Below are 15,385 nucleotides of genomic sequence, written 5' to 3' on the forward strand. Positions count from 1 at the left end.
AGAGACATCATTTCGATTATGAACGTAGAGAGGAAGCTATTCAGGATCAGCAACAAAATTTCAAAATTAAATTTTTCTTTCAAATTAGGGACACAACAATTTTCTTGTTAACTGAAATGTTTAGAAATATGAAAGGACATGTTGAAATATTTAAAATATTTCATATTTCTGAATTTAAAAAAAATAGTAATATAACAATTTCTTAAATCTTTGCAAAGATTTATGTAATAAATTAAGTGACATTGATCATGATGAGTCTGATATTGATGGTTTAGCATTATTTGAAGAACTTAAGAGTGTACTTCAAATTTATATTAAAGACAATATTACTTACTCCATTTGAAAAGACACAATATATTTTTCAAAACAATTTTACAGATATTTTTTCAAATGTTGCAGTTGCATTAAAATTTTATGCAAACGAGGGGAACAAAGGGGTTCTCTTACCAAGAAAGGCTTAAGTTCTGCAAACTGCAGCTTCTGGAGACTAGGATCCTGCAAGGTGATCTGATTGAGATGTATAAGGCCTTGATTGGGTTGAGCAAGCTCAATGTTGATGGGATTTTTCCTCTTGCTCAGATTGTTTGGTTGGTTGATTTAGATTTCATTGGCGAATTAGCATCTAAGGCTATAATGCGCCAAGACTAGGTAATATATAAAAATTTATTCTCTCAGTGACCTAAGTAGTTAGGCCACCATGTCCAGATATATAATAAAAGAAATAACAATAACGTAAAAATTTTAAATACGAGTAAAAACCTTTATCGATTTAAAAAAGCTAAAAACAGCAGACACATTGTCATTGTCAGATAAAATCTGACTGAGTGTATACGGCTCAGTCAGATGGTTAAAAGTGGTAAAACGGATATTGCTAAAATCTGGACAGTCAATTAAAAGGTGTCTAATCATTAAAATTGTGCCAGAGGACACACACATAGGAGGGTCATCAGCCCTCAGCAAAAACGAATGAGTTAAATGACTGTGTCCTATGCGGGTCCGGGCAAGAACAACTTCCTCCTTACGATTCCTGCGCAGACTAGACTGCCACGGTTCAATTACAGGCTTTATACGATATAATTTATTCACAGTCTGTCTATTCCACGAATCCTGCCATTGGGAATATATCTTTTGGTGTATTATTTGCCTGTAGTCTGTATAGGGGACTGACAGGCAGAAGTTATTATTGGGAATTGCTGATTTGGCTGCGGCGTCAGCCAAATCATTTCCCCTAATCCCAATGTGGCTGGGAATCCAGCAGAAGCGGATATCATATTCACGTCCACGGAGGAAGTGAATCTTCTGCTGAATACTAGACAGAACTGGATGAGGATTATATCTCACAGATATTAAAGCCTGTAACATGCTGAGAGAGTCGGAATATAAAATGAACCGTTGGTATTGGCATTCACTAATGTGATCCAAGGCTAACTCTATAGCGTGCAGCTCTGCAGTAAATATGCTGCATTCAGAGGGAATCTGCTCCGATATAGAGCTGTCTGTAAAGACAGCAGCAGATCCCACATATGAGTCCGACTTCGAACCATCTGTGTAGACTGGCGCGAAGTCGGAATATTCAGTTCGGTGTGCTGAATGAAGCTGCAGGTAGACAGATGATGGAGTGTCCGACTTTCCCCAATTTCTAAGAGATAAGTCACATGCCGGGACATGAGCATGCCAGGGTGGAAAGGGTTGCTTTGGTGTTTGGGCAACCTTCTCTACCTTGATATTAAGTTCTTTGAGTAGCTCTTGGAGACGAATACCAAAAGGACGACTGGCAGTCTTATGGGTATTTATTGTATAAATTTTCCCATCGTGGCTCAAAAACAAATGGCCACGTAGAATGGTCTGGCAGGGATTTCAGTTTTAAAGCATACTTTAAAGACAATTGCTTACGTCGAAGCGATAACGGTGGTTCGTTTGCTTCGACGTATAAGCTCTGGACAGGAGATGTGCGATATGCTCCAGTAGCAATACGTAGGGCCTGATGATGGACGGGGTCCAGCCATCGCAGGACACTGTCTCTGGCTGAGGAATATACCTGAGACCCATAATCTAGTTTGGATCGCACAAGTGCACGGTAAAGCCGAAGAAGGATATAACGGTCTGCTCTCCAAAATGTAGAGGAGAGCGAGCGGAGAATATTAAGCCCACGTGTGCAGAGTTGACGGATATGATCCAAAAAGGTCAGTTTTTTATCGAATATGGGTCCCAAGAATTTTACGTTCGCTGCTACTGGAATAGCATATTGTCCGAGCCTTAATTCGGGTTCAGGATGAAGATTACGCTTACGACAAAAGTGTATGCAAACGGTCTTCTCCGGCGAGAACCTGAAGCCATTAGCAAGTGCCCAGGAATTCAGACTATCGATGGCTTTCTGCAGTTGCCTTTCAATAACCCTCATGTTGCATGACTGACAAAAAATGCTAAAGTCATCAACATAGAGGGCACTGTTTACAGGTGGAGGAAGTTGTTCTGTGATTGAATTTATTTTGATGGCGAAAAGCGTGACACTTAATACTGATCCTTGTGGTACACCCTCCTCTTGGCTGAAGGAACGAGAGAGTGAGGATCCCACACAAACTTGGAAAGATCGATTGGCTAAAAAGTTTTGAATAAAAAAGGGGAGACGCCCTCTAAGTCCTAGGCTATGTAAATCTTTTAAAATGCCAAATCTCCAAGTTGTGTCATATGCTTTCTCCATGTCAAAGAACACTGACACCAAGTGTTCACGTTTTAGGAAAGCATCCCGGATGGATGTTTCCAGTCTAATAAGATGGTCCAAAGTGGACCGGTTCCTTCGGAAGCCGCACTGGATGTTGGAGAGAAGGTCATTTGATTCTAAGTACCATATTAAACGAGAATTAACCATTCTCTCCAGGATTTTGCACAGACAGCTAGTCAGAGCAACAGGACGATAATTGGTAGTGACTTTTGGATCCTTTCCTGGCTTAGCAAAGGCAAGAACGATTGCCTTGCGCCAGGAATCCGGAAGCTGCCCTTCAATACAGATTCTGTTATATAGAAAGAGCAGACAATCCATAGATTTTGGTGAAAGATGTTTAATCATTTCATAATGGATGCCATCTGGTCCAACAGCACTTGCTTTGGAAAGAGCGAGGGCTCTTTTCAGTTCCTGAATAGTGAAAAACCCGTTGTAGGGATAAATGCTCTTAGATTTAAAGTTAAGTGCCTGTTTTTCGATTTTATATTTCAGGACCAGGAACTCTGGGGAATACGAAGATGTTGCAGAGATGTTGGAGAATGTTTCCCCAAGAGAATTGGCTATTGCAGTTGGATCTGCAATAGCGCATCCATTATAATCTAGGATTGAAGAAGGGTGGGATGGATATTTTCCCTTCATTTTCCGGATTTTATCCCAGACTACCTTAGAGTTGGTAGACTGGTTAATAGATGATGTAAAACGGATCCACGATTCCTTTTGACTCTGACGGCGGATATATCGTGCTTTGGCTCGTGCACGTTTAAAGGCTATAAGGTTGGTAGTGGTAGGATATCGGCGGAATATCCCCCACACTTTGTTTTGAGCCTTTTTTGCTGCTGTGCATTGTGAATTCCACCAAGGTTTGGGAGATGGTGGAAACCGGGCAGATGTTTTTGGGACAGCATTCGCAGCTGCTTGGACAATGATTTCTGTGATGTACTTTACTTCGTCATTGATAGGCTCCCAACTGACTGTACTGAGGTCAATATTTGCCTGATGTTGGAAGGCATTCCAGTCACCCTGATCAAACTTCCACCGTGGTAACCTGAAGGGAAGACATGGGCTCCCACTGTGTAACGAGGTTATCACAGGGAAGTGATCACTTCCGTATGGATTCTCCTCCACTTCCCAAGTGAGTGAAGGGAGTAGAGAAGGGGAGCAGATAGAGAGATCAATGGCAGAAAAAGTACGGGTAGGCACGTGGAAGAAGGTGTTTGTTCCAGTATTTAGAAGGGAGAGGTCATTGTCATTGAGCATACGCTCTATGACTCGTCCCCTTCCGTTGATGTTAGCACTACCCCACAGGGTGTTATGTCCATTAAAATCCCCAAAAAGTAAGAAAGGGGGAGGCAACTGCGTTACAAGATCATCAAGGTCTTCCTTGGAGATGTCAGTCCCAGGTGGCAAATAAATAGAGCAGACCGTTAATAAAAATCCCTCTGTAAGGCGAATTGCAACAGCTTCTATGCTAGTTGTAATTAGCAAGGGCTGAACTGGGGTCTGGTTTCCCACAAGGATAGCCACTCCTCCATGAGAAGGACCATCCGCAATTCTATCCTTACGAAAAATTGTGGTGTTATGCATTGTGGGATCATCATTTGCCTTTAGGTAAGTCTCCTGCAAGCAAAAGCAAACTGGCTCGTGCTTTTGCAGGAGGGCCTTGATGTCATCAGCATTTCGCCAGAATTAAAGACAATTCCACTGTAGGAATTTAGCCATTATTTTGGCTTGGTGAGTCCATCAGGCGGCCTTCCGAGGTGCTGAGGGCTTACTTTTATCAGTCTTGGGTTTATCTTTTTTGGGGAAGAATGGATGCTGTCCATTTCTTCCTCCGCAAAGAGTTCCAAGACTGAATCTTCGGGTACCTCCTTCTGCTCGACATCCATGTTTACTTGAGTAGTAGGGGAGGCTTCCCCTTTCTTATTCTTTTTTTTCATAATTACCTTTGTTACTTGTGGAGCATTAGGAGGTACCGATATAGGGGTAGCAGCTGATTGGTCCTTCTGTGCAGGTTTTTGAGAACTTAAGAGATAACGCGTGATGGGAGTGAAAGACTCCTTTGGAGGAATGGCCATGTCCGTCTGAGTTCCGACGGAACATCTCCCTGCTACCTTCTGGGCGTAGGTAGGTCTGTTGATATTCAGGGGTTTCACCGATTTCCTTGCCTCCTGGTATGATATGTTTAGCTCTGCCTTCAGCCGTTGAATTTCTTTTTCTTCTTTCTACCTCTGGCATGCTCGTGAGTAGGCCGGGTGTTCGCCTTCACAGTTAATACAGGTGGGTTTTGCGGCTGAACACGCTGTTGTTTCGTGGTCCTTTGCACCGCATTGAGCGCATGCAAGGACTCCACGGCAGGCCATTTGAGAATGTCCATACTTCTGGCATTTAAAACACTGTAAAGGGTTCGGAACGTATGGACGCACTGAACAATTGATGTATCCAGCTTTAATCTCGTCAGGAGGTTTAGGAGAGTTAAATGTCAGGATAACGCTCCTGGTTTTAACAATTTTTCCATCCCTTCGCGCAGTAATTCTCTTGACAGCAATAACTCCCTTTGGTTTATTTCGGAGCAGATTTCCTCCTCGGTTACGTCGAGAAGGTCCCACTCCGAAATGACACCTCTCGATGAATTGAGTGTTCTGTGTGGTGTCACTGTTATAGGTATTCCTCCGATTGATGTTACTCGGAGGAGATGTTCTGATTGCCTGTCATTTTTAGATTCAATCAAGAGATCCCCAGAACGAAGCCTCTTAACTGATTTGGGTGAACCTGCTAACCCATCTAACCCTTTTTGAATAAAAAAGGGCGACATTTTACCAATTGGTGTTTCATTTGTAGAATGCATGATTAAGAACCTTGGGACAGGCCCTGATGGTAATTCGGTTCGCTGCCTCTTTTTAGCAATAATGCTATCTGTATCTTTTTCATTGATTTCTGATAGGGACCGGGTTGGGGCTCCTGAAGAAGTTAGTTTATCAGGATTCATAGAGTTTTTATATGGTCCAGTGCCCGGGCTCCCCATCCACCACGGAGCCCAAAGGGACGCCCACTACCCGGCATGCAATAAATGCGCTCGGGAGTGAAACGCCAGGGCTACCCAGACACTATACCCGCACCGCCGCCAGCCTGAATCCTGTCCCTCGGACCATGAGGGTAGGGGCGTGGCATTTACACGGTTGACCCTCGCAGGCGAGCCTACTAGCCGATTGATCCTAGCCGGGCCTTCCAGGACCACCCATCTTGTCGAAGCAGGGACCAAAGTGGTGTATTGAAGCTGGGCCCCTCAACCACCAGGATCCCCCTTTCCGAATTTCCACGGGTCGCAGCGCACGGCAAACACGCCGGATTCCATTGATGTAAGCCTGGAACCTGGGCTGTGGGCTTTGGATCCCAGTGATGCTAGTCTGGAAGTCCAGCAGCGTCACTGGGAGGTCCCCTCACCACGTACAGGTGCCCACGTCGAGGGGCCTCTTGCTCAGATTACGCACTTGCGAGAGCATAAATTCAAATTGAGGAAAGACAGTTGTTTGGAAATTTTGATTTAGCCAGCAAGTGGTTGAATATGGAACAAACTTCCATCTGTTGTTGTGGAAGTTGATAGCTTAAATAAATTCAAGCAAGACCTGGACATACTTTTGGAGCAGATGGGGAGGTGAATGGGAAATGGATTTTTCCTTTTTTTTTTTTTTTTTTTGGCTGATGCTGTATAAGCTTGCTTTCTTGCATCAAATGTCACTACTAATGCTAATGCCAATTTTTCCTGTTTCAGTTGGCTCAGGTGAATGGAGTTTTTCAAAATTAAAATTAATCAAAAATTATTTACGATCGACAATGTGTCAACAATTTGACAATAATTTTAATTGAAAGTGATCATTTGGAACAAATAAACATAAATGAAATAATTAATAAATTCGCATCTCTTAAAGCAAGGAAACGTAGATTTGTATAATTTTTTAACATTATAATTTTCCTTTTATTTTATTATTGTGGATACAATTACTGTGATTTAGAATTTAAAGTTTATTTCCAGAATTTCAGAATGATTTTGTTATTTTTGTTGGTCATTTCATTATTTTATATGTGATATATGTTGTAATTCTTTTCTTTTTTAATAAATTAATAATAATTATTTACATCTTATTTTTTTTAATTGAAATATTTTGGGGTGGCAAATTGGATTTTGCTTACTGGTGGCACATAGGGTTGCAGCGGCACTGGGTGACTCAAGTCAAGTGAACCTAATTTCAGCAAAGTCTGGTAGGTCTGTGACAGCCAAATCCTATGCCACCTTCACGATGATGGGACTGTTAGTAACCCTGGGTATAACTCCCATGTGCAAGTCCTGAAATACAGCATCTGGCACACTGTAGGTGACCACCCAGATGTGCAGGGGTCGAAGTGTGTCGTCCACATCAAGGAATGCCGGCCCTCTCTGTTACAAAGCAATACTAGGTGGTAAATGACTGTCATTGACCACTGCAATACCACAAATTTGCTTATTGGAGACTTTTTTTTTTTTTTTTTTTTTTTTTGATTTGGTAGTTGTTGGTGCATTGGCTTCTGTGGCCATATTGCACCTCCCAAGGTTTTTTTGCAGTACTTTGATCCAAGCCCGAGGCGGGAATCGAACCCGCGACCTTTGGGTTGCCGGGCAGGTACTTTACCCACTCAGCTAGCCCGGTCGGCATTGGAGACTTGAAGTGGTGGAACCCATGTTTAGTCTCCAGAGCAAAGCTCCAGTAAACCCTCTCTCATCTCTTCCATCATGCAGTATGATCGATGCCTTTTGAGGTTATGATGGATATCATGGCGAGATCCAATCTTCCTTACATTTCAAGGATACAGCTCTAAAATGGTGTTTGCAGCTGGCCACTAGTTAATGCACTGGACCGAACCTACTGGTAACTCTCTAGGAGGCTTTTGGATCAGCTAGTGTATAATCTTGCTGCCTCTACTATTCCAGAGTGTGACTGAATGAAGTCCGAGTAGTGTGCATGTGGTGGGCATTGTTGAGGCCACATTATGTCAAGGAGCTGGGTATATTACTGTTTTTTGGCTTTTGACAGTGGCATAACAATGAAATCCACAAACACTGATCAGAAGTTAGGAAGCAAGAATGCCAAAACATAACTCTTACCTGTCCCTCAGAAAATGCACCCATTAGAAGATTCCTCTATCATTCATTTTCATTGTCCTGGCTTTCTCTGTCTCTGTCTTTTTTTTTTTTTTGTAGAATCACCTTCCACAACATTTATGTGTGTGCACATATATGTGATTTCTGATTTCTCATCTTGTACATCTTTTCACTCTCAGGTCAATTAGTGTCTTATTATATATTTTTGTTGTTGTATCCCCCTCCCTACCACCAAACTTCATGACAGTATTGAAGATTACAACAGGAACAAATAATTTTTATATATAAAACATACACTGAGTGTCTTGGTTTATTAGGTACATCATCATCATTCTAGGAGAGTTGTCCACTCTGTCAGAGACAATGACTTATGTCCAGACTATATAAAGCAGGTATCATAGCCCATTCCCTCACTGAGTTGTGTGCGTGTGTGTGTGTACCAACTGCATGATGATCTGAGTAACTCAGTTCTGTATGACAGTGCAACAAGCTGATGGAAGTGTGATGATTGGAGGGGAGAGAATTTTTTCATGGTATATGTTAGGTTCCCATATACACTGGTGGATCCATGACCAAATTCTACAGTCTACTTCAGGGGTGGCCAACGAGTCGATCGCGGATTTAATTTCGGTCGATTACGACGAATTTTAAATATACAGTCATCCCTCGATTTGTGCACCTTGTGCAATGTAATTTTTGAGATGGTAGATCGTGGCACATTTTGAAGGAAAAAAGTAGATCACATCACAAATTAAGTAGGCCACTCCTGGTCTACTTGAACACTGTTGACCTTCATGTTCACAGTTTACCCATCTGGCAGTGATTACTTCAAGCAGGATAATGCACCATATCAGAAGGCATGAATTATTGGGAATGGTTCCATAAGCATACATTACTGAATCTCAACTTGATTTAACATCTGTGAGATAAGGTGGAATGAAATATATGCAGTGGCGAACCACCACTTTCCAATGTGAGACAACTGCAAAATGCAGTCAAGTCTGCATGGGATAGCATCCCTATGAAATGCTTCTGATAGCTCATGGAGTCCATGCTGCAACAATATGAAACTATTTTGAGGGTCGAAGGAAGTGCTACTTGTTATTAGGTTGATGTACTGATTGATTATCTATTAAATCCTTAGCAAAGCTTATTATCTTAGTACTGACCTCTGAGATCCATATTTGTTAAGGTTAAAATTACATGAAAGGAAGGAAGGTGGGGGGAGGTAACCTTCCTTTCGTGTAAATTTAACCTTAACCAGTATGGATCTCAGAGGTGAGTACTAAGATAATAAGCTTTGCTAAAGATTTAATAGGTTGATGTACCTAATAAGCTGGCCACTCAGTATATATTTTTGTCCTGAGGTGGAATTTCAGTCAGCAACAGCACAAAATTTCCATACCAATACTGACAGAAAGGTTTCAGCAAACCAATTAGCATTAGTAGAGGCATATGATGCAAGAAAGCAAGCTTATTCAGCATCAGCCAAAAAAAAAAAAAGAAAAAACAACCACTACTCCCATTTCACCCCTCAATTCGTTCGAAATACCTGTCCAGCTGAGCCTTAAATTTGTTTAGGCTATCAACTTCAACAACAAGCGATGGAAGTCTATTCCACAAACCAACTGCCCGCTGGCTAAAGGCGAATTTCCGCACATCTATCCGACATCCGTCCTTCCTCAATTTCAATTTATGCCCTCTCAGGTGATTATTCTGAGCAAGAGGAAGAATTCCATCGGCATTGAGCATGCTCAAACCATTCAAAGCCTTGTACACCTCTATCAGATCACCTCGGCGATGCCTAGTCTCCAGGCTCTGTAATTTGCAAAACTTAAGCCTTTCTTCGTAAGAGCAACCCTTTGTTCCATTCACTAATCTTGTTGCCCTTCTCTGTACTCGTTCCAGCAGCTCTACATCCTTCTTGAAATGAGGCCTCCAGACCTGTATACAGTACTCAAGGTGTGGCCTGACCAATGCCTTATACAAGGGAATAATCACATCCCTGTCCCTGCTAGAAAAATTCCTGTATATCATTGACAAGACACCATGAGCTACTCTTGCAGCTCGTCTGCACTGCTCAGAGAACTTCATATCTGCCTGCACAATTACCCCCAGGTCCTTTTCATTCTCTACCACTGTCAGCGTAGTACCACAGAGTTGATACGTTGATCTGGGGTTACTGTTTCCCATATGTAGTACTTTACATTTGTCAATGTTAAACTTCATTTGCCACCTCTCAGCCCATCTGCTCAACCTTTCCAGATCCTGTTGCAGCAGCATAGTATCAGTAGTGTCCTTAACAACCCTGCCAACCTTTGTATCGTCTGCAAACTTGGACATTAAGCCTGATACACCATCATCAATATCATTTATAAATACAGAAAACAACAATGGACCCAACACTGAACCCTGAGGAACTCCACTAATAACATTAGTCCACGTTGAGCAGTGTCCATTGATTACCACTCTCTGTCTTCTGCCACTCAACCATCCCTTTATCCATAGCAGCAATTTGCCTCGAATGCCACACTTCTCCAATTTGTGCAGCAGTCTTCCATGCGCAACAGTATCAAAAGCCTTTCTAAGATCCAAATATATAATATCAAAGTTATTCCCTGCATCCAGTTCTTTTGTGACTACATCATAGTATCCAATCAAATTGGTCAGACAAGACCTGCCCTTAACAAACCCATGCTGTGTCTGAGCTATAACTGAATTCTTGTCCAGATGATCCTGCAGTGCTTCTTTAACCAGTGCCTCCATTAATTTTCCTGGAACCGAAGTTAAACTAACAGGTCTATAATTACTTGTGTCAGCCTTTGTTCCTCCTTTGTGAATTGGGGTTACATTTGCACATCTCCAGTCCATGGGTACCTCCCCTGAGTCCAAAGAAGCTCTCATAATTATGGCTAGGGGTTTGCTTACTTCCTTTGCTGCCTCCTTTAATATAACTGGATAGATCCCATCCACCCGGGTGCCTTTTTTATGTTTATCCTCAACAATTTCTCCTCCACTTTCCTCTCAGTTATTAGAAAATCATCTAGCTCACTGCCAATGTTTACTTCACCTACGACATTCCCCTTCCTGAATAACTCCTCATGTGTGAATGTAGATGCAAAATACTCGTTTAGATTGTTAGCCACCTGAGCTGGATCCTCAACTGTTGAACCATCAACATCCAGTGGACCAATCTGATTCATCCCTTTCCTTCTTGAGTTTAAATAGGTAAAGAACTCTTTTCTGTTTTTCTTTGCATCCTTTGCCAAGGATTTCTCATAATCTGCCTTTGCCTGCCTAATCTCCTTTGTGACTTGGTTACAGACCAACTTATATCTATCATAGGCTTCCACGTCACCCATTAATTTGTATGTATCCCATGCATTTTTCTTCTCTGCCATATGTCTCATTAGTTCATCTGACAACCATTTAGGCCTGAACCTTGAACAATATTTCTTGGTTGGTATGTAAAGCCTGGTAGCTTCCAAGATTAGTTCCTTGAATGCTTCCCATTTTGAATTTGCTGTTGGTAACATCATCAGTTGGTCCCACTGTATAGAATTTAAATACTGTCTCAGACCAGCATAGTCTCCTTTACGAAAGCAAAAACCCTTCCCTTTACCTCTGATGGTAGTTACCTCCTTGAGTAAATCCCACTTCAGCACACTGTGATCACTGCCACCCAGTGGTTCATTTATCTGCAGATTCCTAATGCATGAAGAATCACTACTGATAATCAGATCAAGAGTATTACTCCCTCTAGTTGCCTCCCGAACATGCTGGTGTAGAAAACAATCATCCAATAAATCCACAAAAGCCTTGCTAGTGTGTGAGTGACCAACCCACAAATTCCAGTCAATATCTGGGAAATTAAAATCCCCCATTATAAGACTCTCTGATTTACTGGCCCACTCTATTTCCCTGTACAGTATCTTATTATACTCATCAGAGTCATTAGGCCTAAAACAATTCTTCACAGTGTGGGTTGACAAAATTTGGTGGTATCACTAATGGGAAGGGGGAACCTTGCTTCAATAAACTGTCATATATTGTTTTTAGTGCTGCTTTCAGAAATGCTCTACAAATATTTCCATTACAAGATTATTATCATCTTTTTGGTTCTATCACCTTGCTTCAATAAACTGTCATATATTGTTTTTAGTGCTGCTTTCAGAAATGCTCTACAAATATTTCCATTACAAGATTATTATTATCTTTTTGGTTCTATCATATAGAAAAATCTGTAATTTAGTACACACAATAAAATCTCCATATAGTCTGCTATAATGAAAAACTATGTAACAGTACAATCTGTGATCACTTACCCGGCTGTACTTAATAGGCCAAGAAACTGCTGGAATTTAGTAAATGTTTTTTGGATGGATAATAAGGTGTCTTCATCAATAATACTGCATCCTTCCGGACAATGAGACCTTTTCAGCTTTGTAATCTGATCACAAAGCTTTTGATTTTCCTGAGAAACCTATAATAGAATTTTATTTAGAAAAAAGATGTTGAGACTAGGAATTAAACAGCTTTCTTTCCAAACTATGCTCAAAGTTCAGTTTAGAAAGAATGCTATTTAGCAAGACTAACTCAGCCAAAGGAAGGACTGTCAAGCAAGACTAACTTAACTGAAGGAAGGACACTTCGTTATGTCCTCAGTTTCTTATTCTGGCTGGGATGGGGAAGGGGGTCACTACAGGTCATTAGATTTAAACCTGCACAGCACATAGATAAGCCCATGAACACACAATTGTACAGATGTAATATATGACAAAATCATATTAATTAGAATGTACTGTAAGAAATGGTGCATTATAATGGCCTAAATAGGCAATGTGTCAAAAACTGGCATATTGCTAAGGACAAGAAAAGTTACTAGTTCAATAATTGAATTTACAAGTCATACGTTTTGTTCCCCACCCTATAGAAATATGCAATAAACATTACCATTATGTGTAAATGGCACAGATATATAAAACTGACTACTAACATCAGGCCCATTACAGATAAATAACGTATTATCTGGGTCACTACAGATAAACAACAGAAGTTAATTCCAAAGTTCTGTATCTAGCAGCTGTGGGGTTGGCTTCTGAATGGCTAGGTTTCTTCTATGCATAATGGAAAGCTGCAAGGGTCTGGAACATGTTTGATTGAAGACTGCTGTCAGCTTGTTATGGTCAACTGTTACAAGTAGTGGAGGTTAGTAATGTTGCCTGAAGCATCGGGGGGAGGGGGGGAAATGTTTGCAGCATGCTTTGTGAGGCTTTCTTTCAAATCAGCCAAAGACCGGGCATGTCCTTGATATCTGGACCAGTTTGTATTAGCTGTCAAACCACATGGATCTTATACAGGTAATAATGAATGTGGGTATGTCTTGTTCTTGAGATATCAATATAACCATATATCCATATAATCAAAGGCTACAAAGGATTGAGGTCCAGGATGGAAGTGACCAAAAATTTCTATGGTGATAAGAAATGAAGTGTTTATCATCATCAAATGCATTGTCCTGTTCGTTAAGCATCCTCTCTCTCTCCCCCCCCTGAAGAATAGGAATCACATGACAGACATCACAGTATACATCTCTATACCATCAACTCAAACCTCCCTAAAGAAATATAGTCCAATTGTGAAATTCATTGTAAATCCACACCAAACAGTAATATGTGGCCACTGAAGAGGCAATTTGCTGATGACAACTGGAGGTGATGGTACCCAAAACAATTATGGGTATTCCCACTGCTACATAACTAGAAATGGAGCGCATCAGTCCATACGATGTTCTCCAGCCACATATCACAACCTCCATGGTTTCCAGAAACCATATGGCAGCAAAGTCATTATGTTTATCTGGACCAGTTTGTATCAGCTGTCAAACCACATGGATCTTATACAGGTAATAATGAATGTGGACCAAAGAATTTCATAGATGGTTGACCATGGAGTAAAAAAATAATAATAAATACTGATATTAATGGTCACCAAGTATTATGTCTGTAGAAACATGCTCATGAGCTGGTTTGCACATTGAGGACTAATAAACTTGGAATAATTCACATGTGGGGGAGCTCTATTCTCTCCACCTGAGATCAGCTAACCATAGCCTCAACTGACCAGTTATTAACAGGAATTTAACTCGGGCCTCTCCAAAAAAGGTGCCAGATGGTGATATACCATGCCAACTAAGCAACTACAGAAGACATTTAACAGTGTTTTTCATCATTTTACACAACCTGTTTTGGGAAAGCACTTCTCTTAATTCTTTTATATCCAGTATTCTCAAAGCACGGCAATGAAGTTGTGGGTTGTTCTAGTAAAACAGCTTTACCAACAAAGCACAATACTTATTTTGAAGTATCAATTCAAGACTTACTGGCTGCACTTGTCATTTTAAAAAAAAAAACATCAAAAATATGTACCAGGTACGTAATGAGTTGCTGCCACTCTACTCTGAGACAGCTGTTAAAAACACCTTTACTGCAGGAACTCATTATGAAACTGGTACAGTAAAATAAAACATTATGAAACTGGTACAGTAAAATAAAATATTATGAAACCGGTTCAGTAAAATAAATAAAAAAAGTATTGCTGCATTATTTTTATTGAAAAAATAATTTCAGTTCAATGAAATACAATGAATGGAATTTTTCATTGTACTAGTGTACAATGAAATAATTCATATAAAATATATTATAATAACACTAAAATTATGTCTATGGTAACTGAAATAAGATATATAATTTTGACACTCAAATGATTTTATTCCTGAGTGAATACTCCATCGATTTTCGTTCCATTATGTGTAGCATTTACACATAATGGAATGACATCTTTCATAAATTTACAAAACTTCTTTCCAGCCTCAGAATTCAATTCTAGATTAAAATCACAGCGAGGTATACGATCCAGTGGCTCTTCCAAAAATTTTGCACCTTCAATGGAATACAGCATCAAATTCTTGTTTATGAATTTTTGAATTATATCTAACGACATCCCTGGAGTGATGTATATGAATTATGAAAATAGATTCACTATTGAATTTGCACAAAGATCCACAAATGTCTCCAATTTCATCTGATACTGCTGTGACATTGCTGCTATTATGTTGTGCAAAGATATGTAGTGTACTGATGATAGTTTAACCTTCACATTGATATATTGCAATACCACTACTATGAACATCCAACCTTTTAAATTGAGTCACACATTGGAATGGTTTAAGTAATATAAACTAAGTAATCACTGAAATATGACCACCTACCTAGTACTTCATAGGTCCTCCTTTTGCCCTCAAGTACAGCAGCTATCTGACGTGGCATTGACTCAACAAGATGTCGGAAGCGTTCAGGAGGTAGGGCCAACCAAGCTGTGTGTAATGCTGTCAGCAATGCAGGTATGGAGGTGATTGGTGTATCCAGACGCCTGATATGCCTTTCCATAGTGTCTACAAGTGCTCTATAGGATTGACATCGAGGGAGTACGGAGGCCAATAGTTATGTGCTGGAAGTCAGAACTGTGTT

At 40.6% G+C, this 15,385-nt stretch overlaps 1 protein-coding gene across 1 annotated transcript in view; it reads right to left on the bottom strand.

Moving 5' to 3' along the window:
• Nucleotides 1-15,385, bottom strand: part of LOC150081507 (centrosomal protein of 78 kDa) — a 206,933-nt gene that overhangs the window by 11,499 nt on the left and 180,049 nt on the right. The window contains exon 12 of the mRNA XM_090380226.1: nucleotides 12,182-12,339. Coding sequence (XP_090236352.1) covers nucleotides 12,182-12,339 — 158 coding nt within the window. The remainder of the gene's footprint in view (nucleotides 1-12,181; nucleotides 12,340-15,385) is intronic.

Source organism: Mastigoproctus giganteus, chromosome 8 (assembly GCF_048544385.1).
Source record: "Mastigoproctus giganteus isolate SK-2022 chromosome 8, ASM4854438v1, whole genome shotgun sequence".
In the NCBI taxonomy this organism is placed as follows: Eukaryota; Metazoa; Arthropoda; class Arachnida; order Uropygi; family Thelyphonidae; genus Mastigoproctus; species Mastigoproctus giganteus.